This window comes from Camelus dromedarius, chromosome 18 (assembly GCF_036321535.1).
Source record: "Camelus dromedarius isolate mCamDro1 chromosome 18, mCamDro1.pat, whole genome shotgun sequence".
Taxonomy (NCBI): Eukaryota; Metazoa; Chordata; class Mammalia; order Artiodactyla; family Camelidae; genus Camelus; species Camelus dromedarius.
Genome location: NC_087453.1, coordinates 20728568 through 20749944, shown reverse-complemented (window position 1 = coordinate 20749944; position 21377 = coordinate 20728568). Strand labels below are relative to the sequence as shown.

Here is a 21377-nt window from a genome sequence, read left to right as displayed (position 1 = left end):
CAATCTAATGCATGAAATAATGGCAACTCACTTGGTGTTTTCCTGATTATAAGGGAGATTGAGCATCCTTTAAAAATCTTTTTTAGCCATTTAGATTTCTGTTCTGTGTAATGTTTATTCATTCTCTCTGTCCATTTTTCTACTAAATTATATTATTTTTCTTACTGATTTCTAGGAGTCATTTATTTTGAATACTGATTTTTTTTTTTTAATATGGAACACTCCACGAATTTGCGTGTCATCCTTGCGCAGGGGCCTTGTTAATCTTCTCTGTATTGTTCCAATTTTAGTATATGTGCTGCCAAAGCAAATGCTTAAATACTGATTCTTTGCTGAATATGTTGCAAATACTGTATCCCAGTCTTACTTGTCAAAGACAAGCAAAGTTAAAAAAAAATTGTTTATGGTATCTTTGTACCTAGAGGAGTTTTATGTTTTAATTTTAATGTTATGTTTTAATTTTAATCCCTATTTTTTTTTAATCCCTGGTTTTGAGACTTTGAAAGGCAGAATAGTTCGGAGTACCTCAAAGTACTGGGTCAGAAGTTCCTAGGTTCTAATCTCATCTTTGCTTTTTGCTAACAATAACCAGTGGACAAGCTGGTTGTTGGGAAAGACCATTCCGCATGTGTAAAAAAAGGGAAAAGACTAATACCTCTTTCCCTCAAAGTGAGGATTGACTGGATGGAGTGTATAAAAATAGCCCAATAATAATAATGATATTGATAATGATTTATCAATGTTACGGTGATGACATTTTAGACAATTGTAACACTGTAGGCCAAAAAGTGGAAGTAACTTGCCCAATGACATGCGCAAAGGCGACCAGATAACCTGGAGAACTCAGGTAAGGCGTTGTCCCCTCCCTCTAAGCTCCGCCCACTAGGGCTCCGCCTCTGGGCCTTGGCCGCTGCCCTGGCCACAGCTGGAAGCCCTGCGCCTAGAATGGGCCGTGTACGTGACGAGCGCGCGTGACGCCGGAGGGGCGGGACTGAGAAGCAGGATGGGCCAGGATAGGGTGGTAGGTTCGCGCGGAAGGGGCGGGGCAGGTCAGTGGGCGGGGTTTAGCGGGAGCTGGTCTTGGGGCCCTTCCGCGTGCGTCGGTCGTGCGGGCGAGAGCGCGCGGCGGGGGCGTGCCCGGCGGGCGGGGCCAACTGGGGGGCGGGGCGGCGCGGCGCGCGGCCTAGCGGTGGCGGTGGCTGCGGCAGCTGCGGCGGCCCTGAGGTTGGCGAGCTTGGCGGCTACAGGTCCCGCGGCGGCGCCGGCGAGGAACCCGGGCCGCGGGTGGAGGCACAGGCGCGCGGCTGCGGCGCTCGGCGATGGTGGGCGTCCCTGGAGCGGCCGCCTTCCAGCGTAAGCGGGGCGGGAAGGCGGGCAGCTGAGGGGGGCGTGTGAGGGGCCTGTAGCTCCACAGGCGCGAGCTCCCGAGAGGCCCCCAGCGCGAGGCCGGGGTGGTAAACTGAGGCCCCAAGAAGGGCGGCGAATCCAAGGTCACGCGGCGGGCTGGGCCTTCCCGTGCTCCCGAGGCCGCCCCAGCGCTTGCTGCACCTCTGGAGGGCTCGGAGCTCAAGGTGTGAGCGATATTGCGGGGACTGCGGCCTCGGAGTCCTCGCCGGGCTGGCGTCCACAGAACTTGCCCGCGGACAAGGATTGTTTTGTTCTCCTGGCGCCGGGGCTACTAAGTCCGGCTCCTGGGGAAACATTACACACGCCCAATTTCGAGAGGTGTGTGGCGTCTGGTGGAGGAGGTGAGGATGGCCACTCTGACGGGCCTGTTGATTGGAGGCTCAGGGGTCGGACTGCCTGGGTTCACATCTTGGCTCCCTCATTTACAGGCTGTGACCTTGGGTCTCTCCGAGCCCCATTTCCCCATTCTGCAAAATGGGGGTGTGAAGAGCATCTCCAGCATCTCTCCATCCTGGTTCTGGGTTTTGTGAGGCCAAATAGAAGGCTTGGCGCGGACTCTGGTATATACACAAGCGAGAAAACTGCCATTATTGTAATCGCTAAAAAATCTCGTCCTAGGGTGAACCTCACTCGGAAAAGCTCGAATTTGTTTAAGATTTTAATTTTGCCTTCGGTTAGTCCTCTTTTATGATCCGATAGTTTTTCTTACCTACATTTCTCCTTTTCAGCATTTGTCTTCTGTTCCTACTAGAATTGTGAGATCCTTGGGGGAGTGGTGGGTGTCTTAACAACGATAAGATTTTAATTGTTTCTCGTCACAATAGCAATGATAGCCAACATTTTTTGAGCAGCAGACATTTTGCATTCTATTCAGTTAATATTTATTAAATCATCTATTAAGTAAAAAGTACTATTTTGGCCCAGGTAATATAGCAACAAACTAGATAGACCAAACTCCAAGCTTTGAATTTAGTTGGGGGGGAGGGGAGGGAGAGACATTGGTGAATGGAAAAACAGATAAATCCATTTTTTAAGTTTTCTCTCATTTAATCCTGGTGACAATGTAGGTAAGAGTTAAGTAGTTAATACGTATGCCCATTTTGCAGAGAATGAAACTGAAGAACAGAAGGATCCCTATGGATCTAACCTCAGAGCCCACGTTCTTCAGCATATAAAAGGGAGGCTTTACCCAGCCTCTCTTTTTTGTTTGGCACCCATTAAATGTTGGATTGAAGAAATGGAAAGTAGATGCTTCCAGCTAATGCCTCTTCATAGTCAAGTCTGCAGTTGCTGCTTTTGGTAGTTTGATCCATTCCTTTTGGAGCTTCTTACTAAAGAGGGGCAGACAGAGATGACCCTTTAGGTCTGACAAAGGTACGTCATCTGTATAGTGAAAGGACCTTTTATTGAACTTAAATTTTTTAATGTCCAAATCTCTTCTGTGCAGTTTTCAGTTTAAAATAGGCCCTAAAGTACAGTTTTTGGTTCTGTACTGTAACTAAGATTTGTTTGTTTATTGATTGATTGGTAGTATTCCTAAGAGAATTCTATATTACATACCTAGGCAATGTTCTTATTATACTTCTGCTCTTAACCTGGAAGCATTACAGTAAGTTACATTAAAATGTTGAGAGGACTTTTTCAGTGAGATTCTCATGATATAGTTAGAGCCAACATTGACCATCTACTAAGCACCAGGCCATGTGCTGATGTAGGGCTTCCAAAGATGCATAAGAGCAGGCTCTGGCCTCTAGAAGCTTACCTACCATCTTGATTGGCTGAAGTGCTAGGCAGAGAGAACGCAGGAGCTTAGAGTCCCCAGGGGAAGTAGTCTAGAGCAGTGGCCTCAAATGGTTTTAGTGTTCTTTCTGTCAGTAAATATGCACACACATTATCTGAATGTTTGTTTTAAATTATAGTTACAGTGTTGACTGTACTGTCTATTATATACATTTTATAACAAGTGCGAAGATAGACATTTTACCAAAGGATGAGTTAAAACAAATACAAGTAGAAGTTCCCAGTATTGTTTTCCCACACCCCGGTGTGTGAATAATAACTATACTCCCTGGAGTGGAGACCATTGGCCTTGTGGGACCTTCCCCTCAACCCATGAGGTCTGTTGAAATTCAGTTCTGGAATTGTGCCTAGGTTGAAATCTTGGGGTCCAGTGCTTACTATCTTTGAGACTTCTGGCATGTTATTTAACCTTCCTGTTCACTTTATTTTTCTCATTTATTGAGATGATGAGAGTTCTATTTCATTTGCAGTTTTATTGTGATGATTGATATGAATATATTAATATAATGTATATGTTAATATATGTAGAGAAGTTATACTGGGGTTGACACTATTTTGGGTGCTGTTAGTGGCTGAGGATACAAAGATGACTTAGAATCTCACGGTTTAGTAGGGGTACTGCACAAATATATGGATAATGGTAAAGTGCTTTAAGTGCTCAAAGTAATGGCTTTTGGGACTGCAGAGTAGGCATACTAATTGTTCTTTGAGAGTCCAAGTAAGGTTTAGGTAAGGAGGTGACATTTGAACCAGGCCTGAGAAGGAGAGGGGCTTTTACCAGGAGGATGAGGCGTGGACCTTGTTGGCTGAGGGTGTAGAGTGGAAACTGGGATGCCTTCGAGGGCTTGGTGAGTAGTTCTCCAAATCTGTACCTGCAGGGAACGTGATTGAAGCTTGGATACCTTGTTGAGTTCTGGCTGGAGTTGTGCCTGGCAGGGGCCAGATGGCAAGGAAGCCTGTTCTAGAACTTTTCATAGCACAATAGCTCTTTCCTTTCTGGTGGCACTCATTCTGCCTTCTTAGTTATCTAAGAATGTAAACTCCTAAGTATAAGCTCTTTGAGGGTTATGATAGTATCTGCATTATTGTGATTTTTATTTTGTGTAGCAAGGGAAGTGAGAAGTCCATAAGTATGGAGAAAGGTATATAAATCCTTGGACCATCAAATAATTCTGAATAGTTATAAATGGAATGATAAATGACCATACTTATTAGTGAAAAACCCACGCACAAATATTTTATGGTAGATAAGCCCTGAGCATTACTATCCAAAAGGGATGAGAATTGTCATGTTCAGTAACTCTTTCCTTATCTGGCACTTAACCCATTAGGATGACAAAGAGATGTGAAAGTACACCTGGAATGACTTCTCTGAGGTTGAATTAGCTGCCTTCCATTTTCTTCTCTAGGTCCACTCCATCCTTTCCCACCTTGTTCTATGGCCTGGGAAGCTGACTTACATAGACTATATCAAAGGGGTTCCTTCCCATCTGAGATTACAGAATTTAATTACCCTGCTCCTTTCCTATGGGTGTTGTCTCTGGCTCACTGTGTCCCTTGATTGAAGATTGCTGTTCCTCTAAAGGTGGTCCTTTCTACATGACTTGCTCCTTCTGTGTTTGGAAAGTTTGTATTTCCTTTGTTCCTCTGGATACTACAACTATCCTTTATGATTATCTTATACCCTGGCACACCCTTCTTTGTAGTCGCCTTATTAAACCCTCCTTCATTTGTCCTTACTGGAGTATGCTATCTTTCTTGCTGGGACCGTGACTATGATCGAAGCTTGTATACTTTGTTAACAGGATAACTCCTCAAACTTTCTCTCAAAGCTTACTCATATTCTGCATGTACCTTTAACAAAGTATTTGAGCCCAACTCATAGCAGATTTAAAAGCAACAAATCAGAGAGGAGAGGGGCTACCCCACGTAAGCATACTGGCAAAGATAGGGTCTCACCCTTTCCTGTGGTCCTTACCTACTATGCCACACTGATATATTTATTCATTTTCACCCCAAAACTATTGGATAAGAAAAAAAAGCAGAGTAAGATTAAAAACACCTGTAATCTGTGACCACACTCAAGACTAATTAAATTGCAGTTAGTAGCCTGTTTAAAAAGGTAAGGATGTACATGAGGCAGGTTGTTTGGCATAATGGAAAAAGCAGAATTTGGAGGCAGACTTTGGGTTTGAGGCCTGTTCTACTGGGAAGTTAATTCAACCCCTGAGACTCAGTAGTTTGTTTGTTTAATCTATAAATGTAGGTAACTCCTGCCTAATAATAATAATAATGACTAATACTGAATGTTTATTTTGGGCCAGATACCATGCCAAGCATTATAGTTACCTTTAGCCTTTTAATCCTCCACTCTTTTAGGTAGGTGTATATCCTCATTTTACAAATTAGGAAATTGACTCAGATGTCATAGACCTAATAAATGACCAAGCCCAGATTAAAAACTAGATCTTTGACTGCAAAGCCTGAGTTCTTAACCTTAAGTTAACTTATTTGAAATAAGGGGATGGGGAGCAGAGGGTATAGCTCAGTGATAGAGTGTGTGCTTAGCATGCATGAGGTCCTGGGTTCAATACCCAGTATCTCCATTTAAAATAAATAAACAAACAAACAAACGTAGCACCCCCCCCCTAAAAAATAAAATAAGGGAAGGGTTAGTTCAGATAAGATATCTAAATACTGCTGTACTACAGAACTGTTTGTTTCTAGCCTTTTTGAGGGGAGGATGTTCAGAACCTTTGTTGCCCCATGTTCTGTTTGTCCCCCCACCCCCGCCTCAAGGCAAAGTTCAGTGAAATGAGCTGAAGGTTTTTTGTATAGAATTGGGTGTAAGTTTTCCTATTAGGAACAGAGTTATCCTTTGATTTTGGTTGTTTTGAAGATTGTTGACTTTGATTTCGAGAATTGGGACTTATTTAATTGAATCATGTCTTGGGCACTTGCAATGATTTTTATCTTCATCTCAGACTTTTGAGTACATTTATGCTGGCTTGTAACCTTTTGGCTTCCATACATACAGATAAATTTTTAAAATACACAGAGAAATTGACTTTAAGCTTGTTCTTGAGTATTAAGCCTGTTGTGTGGGATATGCAAATACAAACTTTATCATCAGTTATTTGAATTTAATGAAAGCTTTTAGACAGAAAGGATGGTTTAAATGATAGCGTACAGTGAATGAATGCAGCACTAGGATAAAGATAAATTATTTCACCAAGTTCATACCTCTTCCAGGGTAAGGAAAACAGGAGGAAAGAAGTGGGAAAGTAAGACTTCTCACCTGCTGGTTTTATCCTCAGTCCTTAGTTTTCGAGTATTGTTTTGAACCTCATGTTATAGAAAGTGATCACTTAAATTTGGAAGTTTGAAGGCTAATGAGGGAGACTCTTTCCCCTAGTTACTGTTTCTGTTTTAGTGAGATTACAAAGAAGAGGGGCCTCACTAGTGCTGTACTGACTGGACCCGTGTGTAATATGAGCTAGTGTATGTACACGTGACAGAGCCTGTCTCTGGTTAAGTAGCTTTTGCCTTTGTCTCTGGTTTCTGTCTCTGGCCCCTCAAAGGCCTTCAGGCTATCTGAAATTATAGGGCTGGCTCGGGTATCGTAAATTAAACTTGTGAAATGAGTCTATAGCAGATATGTCAATGGAATCTGTCAATCCAGTTGAATTCTTTTTTTTTTTTTTTAAATCTTCGCTTAGATTTTCTACTGGGCACTTTTAACATATTTCATCTTACGTAGTTCTTAGAACAGCCTTGAGAGGGAGTTAGCATCTCTGTTTTACAGATGAAGAAATAAGGCTCAGAGAAGTTAAATTAATTCCCCTAGGTCACACAGTTAATCAGTAGCAGATACACTATTCACACTCAATCCTGATATTGATTTCATTCATTGTACATTGAGATATGAGTCCAAAACCCACTGTTTTTTACTCTCTGTCACATGGCTGCTTTTTACTAACTAGATTAGAGGTTTTTAGACATGTGTTCCAAAGAATCCCAGTGCTCCCTGAAGATACTAGATTTCCCATCATCTTTCTTCAACAACTTTTTTTTCCTGACATTTTTCTTATTAAAAAGTGTCCTAGGAATGGATATAATTTAAAGACTGCTGTATTAGGTCTTGGTCTTGTTCAGAGGTATCCTGAATTGGCCTTAGTGATGAATTAAACAAAACAAAACAAAAAGGCAGCAGAAATTCTCAGCAGCCTTTACCAATTCATCCCATATGTTTCCTGATTTTAGCAGTGAAGCAGATGATGGCAATGAACATCAAAAGCCCAAGAAATGTCTGTGCTAATTTTGCATGGCTCTGTGAGGAGCTGTCAAATATGGATCATCAAATATAGTATATGGACTATGCAGTGAACCTTTACTTTGGAATGTAGCTCTTTAAAATATGATTCTGCCCCTCTATTTTGTTTTTGTGTTTTTTGGTGGGGGGGAGGTAATTAGGTTTATTTATTTATTTTTAGAGGAGGTACTGGGGATTGAACCCAGAAACTCGTGCGTGCTAAGCAGGTGCTCTTCTACTTGAGCTATACCTTCTTCCCTGCCCCTCTATTTTGTATTGCTGTAATTAAATGCAGAAATCAAAGTAAAATTCCAAATAATTCAGAGCTAGGTATCTTCTGTCTGAATTGATAGCTTTGGAGTTGGCTAAACCTTTCTATTAAATTAACTGATGGCGACAAATATGTAATGTAATCTGACCTCTCCAGCAGCTCAAGTGAAATGTTAGTGCCAGGCATAGCATAGCTCCCTTGATACACTACTTTGACCTTTTCCACTCTTACAGATGTTTCCCTTATTCCTTTGCGAACTTAGCCATCTCTATGCAGAGGTTCTGTCTGCTTTTAATTTTTCAAAGCTGCATAAGAACAGACATTCAAACAGCACGGATTTATTCATTTTTACCTTATAACTCTAGAGCAACACTAATCAAAATCACTGTTTCCTCCAATTCACATACAGTTTTTGGCTAGTTACTGTCTCCTTACCACTACCCATCCTCTCCTCCCTTCAGTAAAAGCTGAAATACCAGTGACATTTTTCTCCACCAAAAATGTGGCAGTTTTTTTTGTCTTTAATATTGAGAAAGTGATTATGTCTTTCATTTTGTTTCCTTCTAGAGAAGTAGAGTCAACCTTCTGGGGAGGAGGCAGGCAGAAAGCAAGATCTTTATGGCTGAGATTAAAGGTAGAGGTGGCTTAGGAGAGGAAGGTTCTGAGTGGTGAGGGAGAGATGGGGGAAAAGGTGATGATGGTCTTAGCTCCTCAGGCATTCATTCACTAGCTGCTTAGAGTTGCTTAGAACTCAGCAATTCTAGTTTTCATAAGCTCCTCCTTAATTTCCCTTTGGTAGGTTGGTCTGGCTAAGTGGTTTAAACTATACTCATCTCTTCTTAAATATATTGCATGACACTATGTTAGAAAAACAAACATATTCAAGGATGGTGATTTGCATTATTGAAAAAAACACCTTTTTTTTTTTTTTTACTCCTTTTTCTTTTTTTTTCCAAACTTCTGTATTTTGACACAGTTTCAAATTTAGGAAAAAGTTTCAAAAGTATTGTTAAAATTCCTGTATGCGCATACATTTACCTTGATTCCCCAAATGTCAACATTTCACTTTATTTTCTATGTTTTTTCTCTTTATATATGCATATTACTTTTCTTAACTATTTTAGAGTAAGTTACAGATGTGATACCTCTTTACCCTAAATAACTTACTGTATATTTCCAATAAACTAGGACATTCTCTTATGTAACCACAACAATATATTTATCAAAATCAGGAAATACAGACTTGGTATAATATTATTATCTAATATACTGACTTTATTCAAATTTTGCCATTTGTTCCAGTAATGTTCTTTATAGGGAAAAAAATTTTTTTTCTAGTCTAGGATCCAGTCCAGGATCACATGTTTAATTTAGTTATCCAGTCTTTAGTCTCAGTTTGGAAGAATGCTTCAATCTTTCATAACCTTGTCTGTTTTGAATGGTATAGGCCATTTATTTTGTAGTATATCCCTCAGTTTGAATTTGTCTTCCTTATAAATAGATTCAGATTGTGCATTTTGACAGAAATATCACAAAGTGGTATCATGTCCTCATTGCATTCTATCAGGAGGCACACAATGTCCATTTGTTCAGTCCTGGTGATGTTAACTTTGATCACTTGTTTGGGGTGGTCTGTCAGGTTTTTCCACTAGAGTTTTAATATTTTCTTTTTAAATTAGTAATGTTATGGGAGATACTGAGTTGATGTAAATATCTAGTTTTTGTCAAACTTTTACCTACTAGTTGTAGCATGATGATGTTTGCCTGAGTCAGTTATTACTATGAGAGTTGTACTGTGATCTATCAGTTCTTCTTTGCTTATTAGTTACTACTCTGCTGCAGAATTTCCTTACCCTTATTTATATATATTAATATGGATTCTTATTTTATTCAGTAGGTTATAATGTTACCATCATTCTTTTGGAGTGGGGGGAGTTACTAGTTTTATTTTTATTTTAATGGAGGTAATGGGGATTGAACCCAGAACCTTGTGCATGCTAGGCATGCATTCTACCACTGAGCTACAGCCTCCCCCACCATTGTTACCATTATTATTTATTGTGGTGTTCACATTGTCCCAGATTTGGCCAATGGGAACCCCTTCAAGCTAGCTTTTGACAAGTTCCAACATTCTTGACCCACTTCCTTACTTTCTGGCACAAAAAAATATATCCTGCCTTGTCTTCCTATGTGACCTTTGGAATCAGCCATTTCTCCAAGATACTTCTCTCCTAATTCTTGTTAGTGGAGAAAATTACTTTGAAATCAAGATCTGGCTGCTGTGTTTGCTCATTGCTATGGGATGTCATTGCTTCTAGATCCTCTTAATGGGCAGAGCTAAGAAATGTGTATATAGATATGTACATGTGTGTGTGTATATATATATATATATATATATATATATATATATATACACACACACACACACAAACACACATATATATCTAAATTTATTTCTTTTTTTAATCTACATATAATAAAAACTGAAACTGAGCCAGGGGCTCCTGTGCCTGCAGCACAGAAAGCCAGACTCTGACAGTAGGAGTTTGCAGTAAAGTAAGGATTTACTGCGGGGTGCCAAGCAAGGGAGTGAGACAATCCTCAGATCCAATCCCACTTGGTCTTTGAGTTAGGGTTTTTTTTTAAAAAGGGGAAGAACAAAGAAGCTGGGGCTAATCATCTTCTTGTGACATTTCGGTGACACTTCTTAATCGTAGTTTTGGAAGTCAGGATGTCTCTGGTTTATGATTCTCTGGCCAAAGTGGTTCATGGCTTGGGGATCTGTTAGCTCATCTTGCCCTGGAGTAATAACCTGAGTATGTATGTTAATGATGATGTCTATAATAGCAACTTTAGTACATTAATGATGTTATCGGTAACAGCAATTTTAGTCATCTGAATCTAGTTGATTAGTGTTCAGTTAGGATTGAGGTCAGAGGGGATAAGAAAGGAGTACAGTTTTGTATAGAGAGATTAATCATAAACTCCGTAAGGGAACTCAGTTTCAAAATTCTATGTTCAAGATGGGGAGGGTATATAGCTCAGTGGTAGAGTGTATACTTAGGTACTGGGATCAATTCCCAGTACCTCCATTAAAAAATAAGTAAATAAATAAACCTGATTACCTACCCTCCAAAAAAAACCAAACAAAAACCAAAACAAAACTATATGTTCATACTAATTTAGCCTTTATCCTTTTTGTATTTGTAAGTCCTTTGTCTTACCTAGGGATTGTCAATCCAACTCACATAATCCACAATATATTAACTTATTTGCCCAATCCTAGAATATACAGGAAATAGCTCCAGAATTACTGACCTATGTTACTGTGAAATTCCTACCACCCGGAGTTCAGTTAGTAAACCTGTTTGCAGTTTGTGTGTGTGTGTGTGTGTGTGTGTGTGTGTTTTATTTGTTTGTGTTTTGTCTTTATTCTGAGGGTATATGGTCAGTGTATTGTATTTAAAAGTTACTTTGGGGTAGCTCCTCAGTGATTTAAGATGCAGTTCAACTTAAGAAATTTGATGTGTACTTTTTTTTCATGTGTACTTTTAAGATCAGATTTATCATATAAATCCAGACATAGGTGAAAAAATATTTTGTGTGGTTTCTTTTTTTCTTGGTGCTTCTGTCTTGACAGAATTTCAGAATAACTTGAAATTCTTAATTTTAAATAAATCTGTTTTCTCTTCACCTTTTGCAAATGCATTTAATTGACTCTCAGCCATGGAGTGTCTTCTTTACCCTGGGTGAATAGTTTTAAAATTTTATATGATTCTAGTAATTTATAGCTGCTGACTTTTGGTTTTGACACATAGTGAACATTTTTAATTTTTTTCATGTAAAAAGGCGGAGTGATTTGCTACTGAGTAATTTGCCTTTGAAACTCCAAAGAAGGAATTTTGGTGTGCTGGTTTCTTAGATATATTTGTAGGCCAGAACTGTAGGTTGCCTTTTTTGACGTTTTGGTATATGAGGAGAACAGAAGAAAGGGAGTAGATGATGATGAATTAAAGTCAAGTAATGGTGACTACTGGAGTGAGCACTGTCAAAATAATACTGATTCTTCAGAAAAGAGAAGCACCCTGCCTTCTGATGTTAGTAACAGTCTTCTCTAATACTGATTGAAGAGAGAGAATGCTTTCTCTGAAAACATGGCATCTCTGGTAAAACCTCCACAGAGAGGTTTAACCCAGCAGTTGTTAGGCAGTTTAGTTAAAATTTCTTAAACAAATACTGAACCAAATAGAGCATAAATATTGTAATAATTAAGTATTCCTTTTTTCCCCCAGATCTGTAAATGGAGTAGTTTCTTTTTTAGCTAGGTTTTTTGAGCTATAATTTACACACAATAAAATTTACTCTTTTTAAGAGTACTGTTCTATGAGTTTTGACAAATGTGTACATTTGTAATCACACCAATCAAGATGTGCATTATTTCTGTCATCCCCAGAAGTTCCCTCATGCCCCTTTCCCCTCATTTAGCAGCCCCTGGCAACTACTATACTGGGTTTTGTCCCTCTAATTTTTTTTTTCTGTCTAGTTTTTACCTTTTCTATGTCCTATAAAATGGAACCATACAATTTTTATGCCTTTGTATCTGCTGTCTTTCACTTATTGTAATTTGAGAGTCATCCATGTTGTATGTATCTATAATTCCCTTTTATTGCTGAGTAGCATTCCACTGTATGTTCCATGATTTTTTAAAAATTTGTTTACCAGTTTATGGACATTTGGGTTGTTTCCTTTCCTGTTTTGATGATTATGAATAAAGTTCTAAACATTTATGTTCAGGTCTTTTATGAACATAAGTTTTTGTTTCTCTTGGGTAAATACTTAGGAGTTGGATTGCTGGATTCTATGGTAATTTTAACTTTTTGAGAAACCCGAAAGTGTTTTCCCAAGTGGCTGCATTGTACCATTTTGCATTTCACCAGTAATTCCATTTGCTCTTTGGTTGTTTCATTTTGTTTTGTTTTGGAATTAACTGTTAAGGAAATAGTGTAGCTGGTGAAATGAATTTTGATTTCCAGTTTCTACTTGTGAAAGACATATTCTCTGTTCTATTTGTCTTCTTTTGGAATCAGTGCAGTCATTTTTTTTTTCCAGGTTTCACTTTTATTGGGTAGAATTGTGACAATTTAACTGCACATATACAATATATTGCACGTAAATACATATATACAATATATTGCACATATTTCTTTTACTTTTACATATATGTACTGATCATTGTTTCTAAGAACAGTTTAGAGCTTTAGCTTTTTAGACTTATGTAGTTATCAAAGGAATAAAGCCAACCACAAAATAAGTATCATGCAGTAATCCAGTCAATAAAGGACAGTCAGGTATGCTTACCCATGTTCAAGAAATCAGTCATCTAAGTTATAAATAATAAGTAGTTCTCCTGTGTCTTTTTTTTTTTTTTAGATTCCACATATAAGTGATACCATATGTCATTTTTCTTTCTCTTTCTGGCCCACTTCACTTACAATGATGATCTCCAGATCTATCCATGTTGCTGCAAATGGCATTATTTCATTATTTTTTATGGCTGAGTAATATTCCATTGTGTGCATGTACGCGCACGCACATGTGTGTGTGTATACACCACATCTTCCCTATCCAGTCATCTGTTGATGGACGCTTGGGTCACTTCCATGTCTTGGCCATTCTAAACAGTGCTGCTGTGAACATTGGGGCATATGTGTCTTTTTGAATTATATTTTTCTCTGGGTATATGCCCAGAAGTGGGATTGCTGGATCACATGGTAAATCTATTTTTAGTTTTTGAAGGAACCTCCATACTGTCCTCCACAGTGGCTGCACCAGTCTATACTTCTACCAACAGTGTGATTCCCTTTTCTCCACACCCTCTCCAGCATTTATCGTTTGTAAGTACAGTCATTTCTTATTTACATATCATTAATAGAAATAATAGCAACCACCATTTACATATCAGAATAATTTTCACACATTATCTAATTTTTACAGCAGTCAAGTGAGTTAGGTAGTAGTAGTCTCATCCTTTTATTTCACGTAAGGTTCAGAAGTCAGATGATTTGCTCACTGTCACACAACTAGTATGCAGGAGTGTGGTTTTGGGGAGCTGGAGCTGTGAGGGTGCATTCTGTTTCTCTTTAGTTAGAAGTGTAATGAGTGAGAACATGAATATCATCTCAGTACTTCCTTTCACCTCCAGCTCACAAGCAATGTAAGCTGGAAGATCTTTGAGGACAGGGACTGAATCTTAACCACCTTGGCAGCCCCGTGACACTTAGCACTTCTTGGGGTTTTTTTTGCACTGTGAGTTTTAATTGAAAACATTAAAACAGCTACACAGAGTGTTCTGTGTCCTAACATTTTGTTGATTGCTCTTGTAAGGGAAGCCTTAACAACTGGGTTTTAATTAAGTTTGGGCAGTGATTGTCCATCTTTCCCCCATGTAATTGATACTGTTGGGAAGAATTGTATTAGGAAATGGTAAAGCAAAGATTCTGGTTCAATCAGTGGAGGCCATGAATTTCTTGGGAAGGAGGTGGGATGCCAAACATGCCTCAGCCACTGAGCCACTGAGCCGCAGCTATGGACATCAACACTTGGCTTGCTGTGAGCTTTCTGCAGGTCTCTAAATAGTCCATGCTAATTTTGTGGCTGTGGGACTCTGAAGAATGATTTGGTAAATAAGGAGAGTTTCCATTAAAACCATAGTTTTTAAATAGTAATCGGAGATCCTAAAATCAGTTCCTGGTATCTTTATGTAATTCCTGATTATCCCTTTCTTTTTCGGTGGATTATTTTGGTTCACTTGCCACTTCAGTCTCTTGGTTCTTTTTACTCTGGTAGTTGAGTTTAATAAATCATTTATTTGAGGGGCCCAATATTTATATTCTACTGGAAAAACAGATAGACAGCTAATTATATAAAAGTTGGACTATCATGAATTATCAGGAACCTTTTTATATAATCAAACTTCATGAATTGATGATAATGAGTTATTATAATGACTAAACATCATGGATTTTCTAAGGTAGTCTTAATTTCAAATACTCATTTACTTTCACAAACATCTATTGAGCCCCTAGTCCTGGATGCTGGGGTATATAAAGGGAGTTATAAGATCCTGAAGAAGTTTAAATGCAGTCCAGTAGTGGGGAGAGATAGATTGATGTTTTAATACCAAAAGATAAGCAGTGATAAAAGCATGGTAAGAACCACCAAGGGTAGGCATCTGATGTAATGCATGTGCATGTATGTATGGAAGTGTTTCAAAAAAGGTTTCTTAGAAAAAAAAATGATGTGTGTCTTGAACCAAATCTGTTTTTCCTAACAGCTTTTTTAAAAATTAATTTTTGGACTGGCAATATATTTATATAACTCAACATTTAAGAGTCTTTTTTTTTTTTTTAATGGAGGTGCTAAGGATTGTATCTAGGACCTCATGCATGCTAAGCATGCACTGTCACTGAGCTACTACCCTTCCTCCACATAGTTCAACATTTTAAAAGTACAGGGTTATTTAGTGTATAGTCCCTCTTACCTCTGTGCTCCAGCTATACTTTCCCCTCCTTGGAGGCAACTAGCATTACCAGTTTCTACTGTATCCTTTCAGATATATTCCTGTGGGCCATATAATATCATGGATAAAATAACTTTTTGCATTGTATTTCATTGAATGGATGCATAATACTTTCTTTTCTACAGTCCACACTGACATTTACATGTCATTCTTTTGCTGTTAGAAACAATGCTGCATAGCTTTGTAAAAAATGTAATTTCATGAATCTGTAGGCTAAATTCCTGGAAGTAAAATTGCTTGGGCAAGGGGTTCAACTTGTGTAATTTTGATAGATGTTGTCAAATTACTCTCCAGAGATAGTATATCAATTTTTATACTTCTACTGGCAAAATGTGTGACCCAAGTAAAGAAGGGTTAGGAGATAGGGGAAGTTAAGACTGGACTAAGTTTTGGGGGAACTAAAAGGTATGTTATTGAAGTATAAAGTGCTGGGTCAAGAATGGCAGGAGATGAGGCTAGAGAACAAGGCAAGGGCCAGGTTTGTGCTGGGTTTTATTCTATAGCTAATGGAGGGGAATAGAAAGGATGAAGGAATGACATAGTTAAAATTGTGTTCTAAATAGAGCACTCTGGTGGCCCTATGAAGATGGATTTGAAGGGGCAAAACAGGAAGCAGTGAAATAATTAGGTTAATGCAGTAGGTTTGTCAGACCATGTGTCTCAAATTTGGGTTTGGAAACTAAAAGTGATACAGTGTGCTAAGTTAGGAGATAGAGGAGATAGGTTTAAAAGAGGAAGAGTTTAGCTCCTTAAAGGTAGTAAGAAAGGCTTCACTGAACAATAGTTGCGTTTTGGTGGATGAGTACATCTTGGGTTGGAGAAATGGGATAAAGGAAATTATTTCAGATCTTGAGATTGGAATAAGACAGGAGTAGACAAACTTTTTCTATAAAGAGCCTAATAGTAAATGTTTTAGGCTTTTTGGAACACATGTGGTCTGTGTCACATCTCCTCCTTTTTTTTTTAAAAACAGCTCTTTAGAAATAGAAAAGCTGTTAGCCCATAACCCTTACTGAAACAGGTCATGGGCAAGGTTTGCACAGGGTTGGGATGGAGGATGGCCTTAGTTACTGACTCTTGGAATAAGCAAAGGCATCGAGGCTGGAAAGTGTAGGATATACTTAGCAAAGCAATACTAAAGGCAGGTTGAGGCAGAGCTGTGGGAAACTTTGAATGTTAGGCTAAAGAATTCGTCCCTAGTATAGATACATTGAGGAGTCACCTATTGTACTGACTCCAGAAACGGTGATATTTTGCCTAGTACTGTAGACTTACTGAATTATCAGCTTATAAAAAGCCTCGCTGGAAGAATTGCCTTGTGTAGATGCTTGTGTTCTCATAGTACTGCTGATGGCTTACCATTAGCATGAAATAGAGGTCTAACCCACTCAGTAAGACTTCTAAGTATTTTAATGAATGGTATACATAACTCAGAAAGAATCAAGTTAAGGAAGTAGAAGAATTATTATAATTCAGAATTTCAGGAATTCAATAGATATTGCTAAACCTTTCTCAAATTTTTTTTTACTCGCAGTTTTGAAGACTAGGAAATAAAATGTACAACAATTTAGCTGGTTTTTTTTTTTTTTCCGTTAAACAGCTCTCCTAACCTAACTATACAATTTCCAGGTAAGCTTTCTATTGTTTTAAACCTCTGGTTCCAGACAACTGGAAAACTAGTTTTCCTCAGGATTGGTGGATTAGTGGTATGCAGTCAGAAATATTTGAGGGAATTATTAGAATATCAGTGTGACACCCATATTATGATATGTTTGGGGGGAAGAGGTCCGGTATGTTTTTGAAATAGCCTCTCAGATGATTCTGTCACGTTTCTGCCCCGTTAAGAGCTATTGTTTGAACCAATTTATGTCCAGTGAGACTGGTACAAGTACATTCTTTTATCTGCCATCTAGTATGAAGGAAGAATTGAGATAGAACTTTGCTATCCTGTAAAGACTGCTCACCTCTGGTATGTTTTGGCAGTGAACATTACTAACTCATATTGTCAATTTGCTATCAGCTTTTCCTGATGAACTAATTCTGGCCTTATTCAGTTTTTTATATATATATATATATAATATATATATAATATTTTGCTTCAGTCTCTTGTCTTATGAGCTTTGCACCTGTGTTAATAGAAAGTCAACTTTCTTCTTATTTTTATGAAACTGCTTTTTATCAGCACAAAAACATGGACCATGATTAGCTATCCTGCTCTTGCTGCCCCTATGTTTTAAAACTCATTTTGAGCACTTAATGTACACATAGTGGGTATGCAGATTTTTGTTGAGGCAAAGGAATGTTATAAGTAAAGGAGAGTTAAAAGATACAGGATCTCTGAGTTCCTTCTCATTCCCTCAGTCTGTGATTCCATAAATTAAAAGAGAATCAATCCTGAGGAAGCTCAGGATTCTCAGACCAGATTATACCACACCATACATGGTATCTGACAACCTTTAACAATTGCTTGTTTGTTCCTTTTGGTAGCTACAGGTGAGCAGGGTAACTATGCAGATTATTAGGATATGCAAAGTTTGAAAACAACAATTGGGTCAAATTTATTTATCAGTCATCTTTTCTAATTAAGGCTATCATTAGCATTTTAAACTCTCTAATTTAAAAAGTTTATTATTTTATTATTTTTTGTGGGGTGGGGAGGTAATTAGATTTACTTATTTTTTAATTTTTTTGATGGAGGTACTCGGGATTGAACCCAGGACCTTGTGTATGCTAAGCATGCACTCTACTACTGAGCTATTTATTACCTTCCCCCCGAAATTCTCCAGTTTTTTAAAGCACATGTTGGTTGTGGCAGTGAAAGCTGTAATGTGCAGTAATCAAAGCTTCTTTGATTATAGCACATCTTCATATATGTAGATTTAGAACTAAGTGTGATAGGATTATTTGGATGGTTGAAAAGGATGTATAAACTTAGAGGCGTTTATTATAAACTTATAGGGATCTGCTATGAGAAATAGGAAATTGGGATCCCGTTAGGGCTTAATTGGTTGACTCCAGCTTTTAGCTTGGAGGCTGCTGAAGAGTTAACTTATTGTGTGAGAATTTGACTGTGTGTAGAGCACAAGTTTAAGGAAAAGATCTGTTTGTATTTTTATTCATTTGCCAGATCAGTCCTACTTACATGTGAAAACAGGCAGACAGTCCCATGTCAGTTAAATATTAGAATGTAACAGACTGATTTTGATCCCACAAAATTAATATTTTTATCAGATTTACCCTGATGATGATGTTTTATAAAAAGAAAGCTTTGGAGAAAGATCTGTCAATAACGAGTAAATTTTTCTCATTTAAGTAGGGGTCTTGTATCTAGTTAGACAGTATTGCATAGTGAGAGAGGATCTTTAGGTTGATTTTTCCCAACACTTGATTCCAGTTTATAGATGACGGAAGATGCGACTTTAGCTAATCACTTAATCTTGAATTATATTTTAAGTGGAAATAATAACTTACAGCTTTTAATAGAAGGATGTTTAAAAGATAAACGGACTATTGGCATAGTAGCTGTTTGGAAGATAACTTAATAGTGTTTCTTTTTCCCTGTATTTTTTTTTCTTTTTGGTAAACTTCGTATCTTTATGATATTAAACAAAAAATTCATAAATCTTAAATGTATAGCTCAATGAATTTTCACAAAATGATCGTAATTTTGTGTAACTGCTATCTGGATCAAGAAATAGAACTACTTCGGAAGCCCACCTCTCACCTGCTGCTTTTTTTTTTTTTTTTTTTTTTTGCTGTGGGCTCAGAGAGGTGGTGGTTTGGATCAGAACGTTAATGGTGGAGATAAGGAGAAATAGTTGGATTCAGGATATTTTGAAGGTGTAGCCTATAGGATTTGCCCCAGTGGTTGGCTTTCGGGGGTTGTGTGTCAAGGATGACTCTAAAGTTATTGACTTAAATTGCTTATTTACTTGATTTGAGAAACTAGGGAGAGGATAGAAGCCCTCAGGTAGGTTTGGGCTAGCATGGGGAACCTAGAATTTGATACGGGACGTTTTGTATATGAGATGTCCATTAAATATCCAACTAGGGATATTGAGTAGGCAGTAAGCTATATAAATAACGTGGTGAATGAAAATAGAGGTTGGACCTAACATGGCCTTTGGAATGATGTAGAGAGATCAGATAAATTCTCTTTATGAACACTTGCACAGCTCATCATTTGAAATTTAGATTACGCATACTTCTGTTTTTGTGAGAGCTATTTGATAAGGAAGTAGAATATTAGGAATTTATTGAGAAAGTTCCTGGGTACTTCTTTGAAAGATGTATGACTAAAATTTACCAGACTTTGTGTAGATTTAATGTAGTCTACCATAGTTTCTAATGTGTTATTCTGTAGAAAATGATTATTGCCATAATGACCTTAGAAGCTCTGTATGACTATTAAGTACATGGTGAATTATCTAAAGGAAAGCTTTAACCACATAGTGTTTCACATTGTATTTTTATAGCATATTTGTAATATATACCTAATTTTAAAGATAATAGTTTACATGGGGATTTCGTATAGATTACTTTATTCATTGCTCACAACAGGCTGTGAATTGTACCATTACCATCTTTATTTTACAGTTGATGAAACAGAGGCTGCATGGATAATGAATTGACTCACTCAGGGCATGTCCGTCTGTTTACGATAGCAGAGACAAGATCTGAAGTCAAGTCCTAACTCCATAGCACTATATAGACTGTCAGCTACCATGTTCCATTTCTCTGCTATGCTGAATCAATGATAATTTATTATGTACTGTTTTGTATAGACACTGTAACTTTTTATTTATTTATTTATTTATTTATTTATTTATTTATTTAATTATTCTATTATTTAACCATTTTATTTTGGTGAGGGGGAGGTGATAAGGTTTATTTATTTTCAGAGGAGGTACTGGGGATTGAACCCAGAACCTTATGCATGCTAAGCATGCGCTCTACCATTTGAGCTATACCCTCTCCCCGACACTGTAAATTTTGAAAAATATTTTACAAAAGTAATATAAGACATTCTTGTAAAAAATTTTATAGCAAATTATAGTGAAAAGTAAGAATTCCCTTTCACCTCATTACTGAAAGTTTGTGTGTATTTCCAGACTTTTGTATACCTTTACACACATCTTGTAATACACAACAGTATAGTGGGTTTTTTTGTAAATGGACTCATACTGTACATAATATTTTGCAGAGCCTATAATTTCTGGTCAGATGAGAAGTCCAGAAAACTGCTATGCCAGATCTTTGCTTTAAACAAGAGCAAAGACATTTATCTCTTCTGTTGTTTTAAGTATCTTGGAACAGATTTTATGAACGACAGCAACATTCAGTATTGATTTGTTCCATGCTAGTAGTGAGATGCGTTTAAAGTGATCACACCTTTCATTTCAGAGAACTTTCCAAATGCTCTGTCAAAAAGGCAGATATATGATTGGCTATTCTAAGAGGCTGCCAAGAACCATTCAAATCCTTTCCCTTTTCTCAGAAAGTGCAAGGTTGTCCATTTTGGAGCAGTTGGGTTTTGCAGATACGCTTATTACCTGTGGCTGTAGGAGATGTTGTTTCTCCATGTGTCTGATAGAAGAAAAAGAAATTGATGAGCCTATAACTAGACAGAACTGTGCTGGAAATGAAAATAGGTTCTTTCTGCTATTGATGACATAGAGGAAGAAAAGCTTCAGGTGTATCAGACTCTCCAGGCCTAAGTCATAGAAGCCTTGTCAGTTTTCAGTTCAGTAATGCCATAAAGATATTTTGGTGATTATTTTCACTAGTGTAAACTAATACATATGACAGATTATGCGTTTTGCTTTCAATCTCTAACTTTTAATTAGGTACTCTTTAAATTCTCATGCTGTTAATATTTGCATAAGACCTTCTCTGGGATAGTCATTGGACTAGGTAGACATATTGGGGAGGTACTGAAGTAGGCTCTTGCTGGAGACAGGACAGGCCAAACAGAAATTTGTTTGTGTATGTCTCAGAATTCCAGAGTA

The 21377-nt window shown here is 37.8% G+C and overlaps 1 protein-coding gene and 1 non-coding gene across 3 annotated transcripts in view; one reads left to right on the top strand and one right to left on the bottom strand.

Annotated features, from left to right (window-relative positions):
- Positions 1 to 207: 207 nt before the first annotated feature.
- On the bottom strand, positions 208 to 310 carry LOC116147520 (U6 spliceosomal RNA). Its single transcript, XR_004131083.1, has one exon. It is a non-coding gene; the product is annotated as a U6 spliceosomal RNA (small nuclear RNA).
- An 885-nt stretch (positions 311 to 1195) lies between these two features.
- The window catches only part of CBFA2T2 (CBFA2/RUNX1 partner transcriptional co-repressor 2), a 130673-nt gene continuing 110491 nt past the window's right edge, over positions 1196 to 21377 (top strand). For both annotated transcript variants that reach the window (XM_031433977.2, XM_031433976.2), the window contains exon 1: positions 1196 to 1353. In XM_031433977.2, coding sequence (XP_031289837.1) covers positions 1320 to 1353 — 34 coding nt within the window. In that variant the 5' untranslated portion in view covers positions 1196 to 1319. The remainder of the gene's footprint in view (positions 1354 to 21377) is intronic.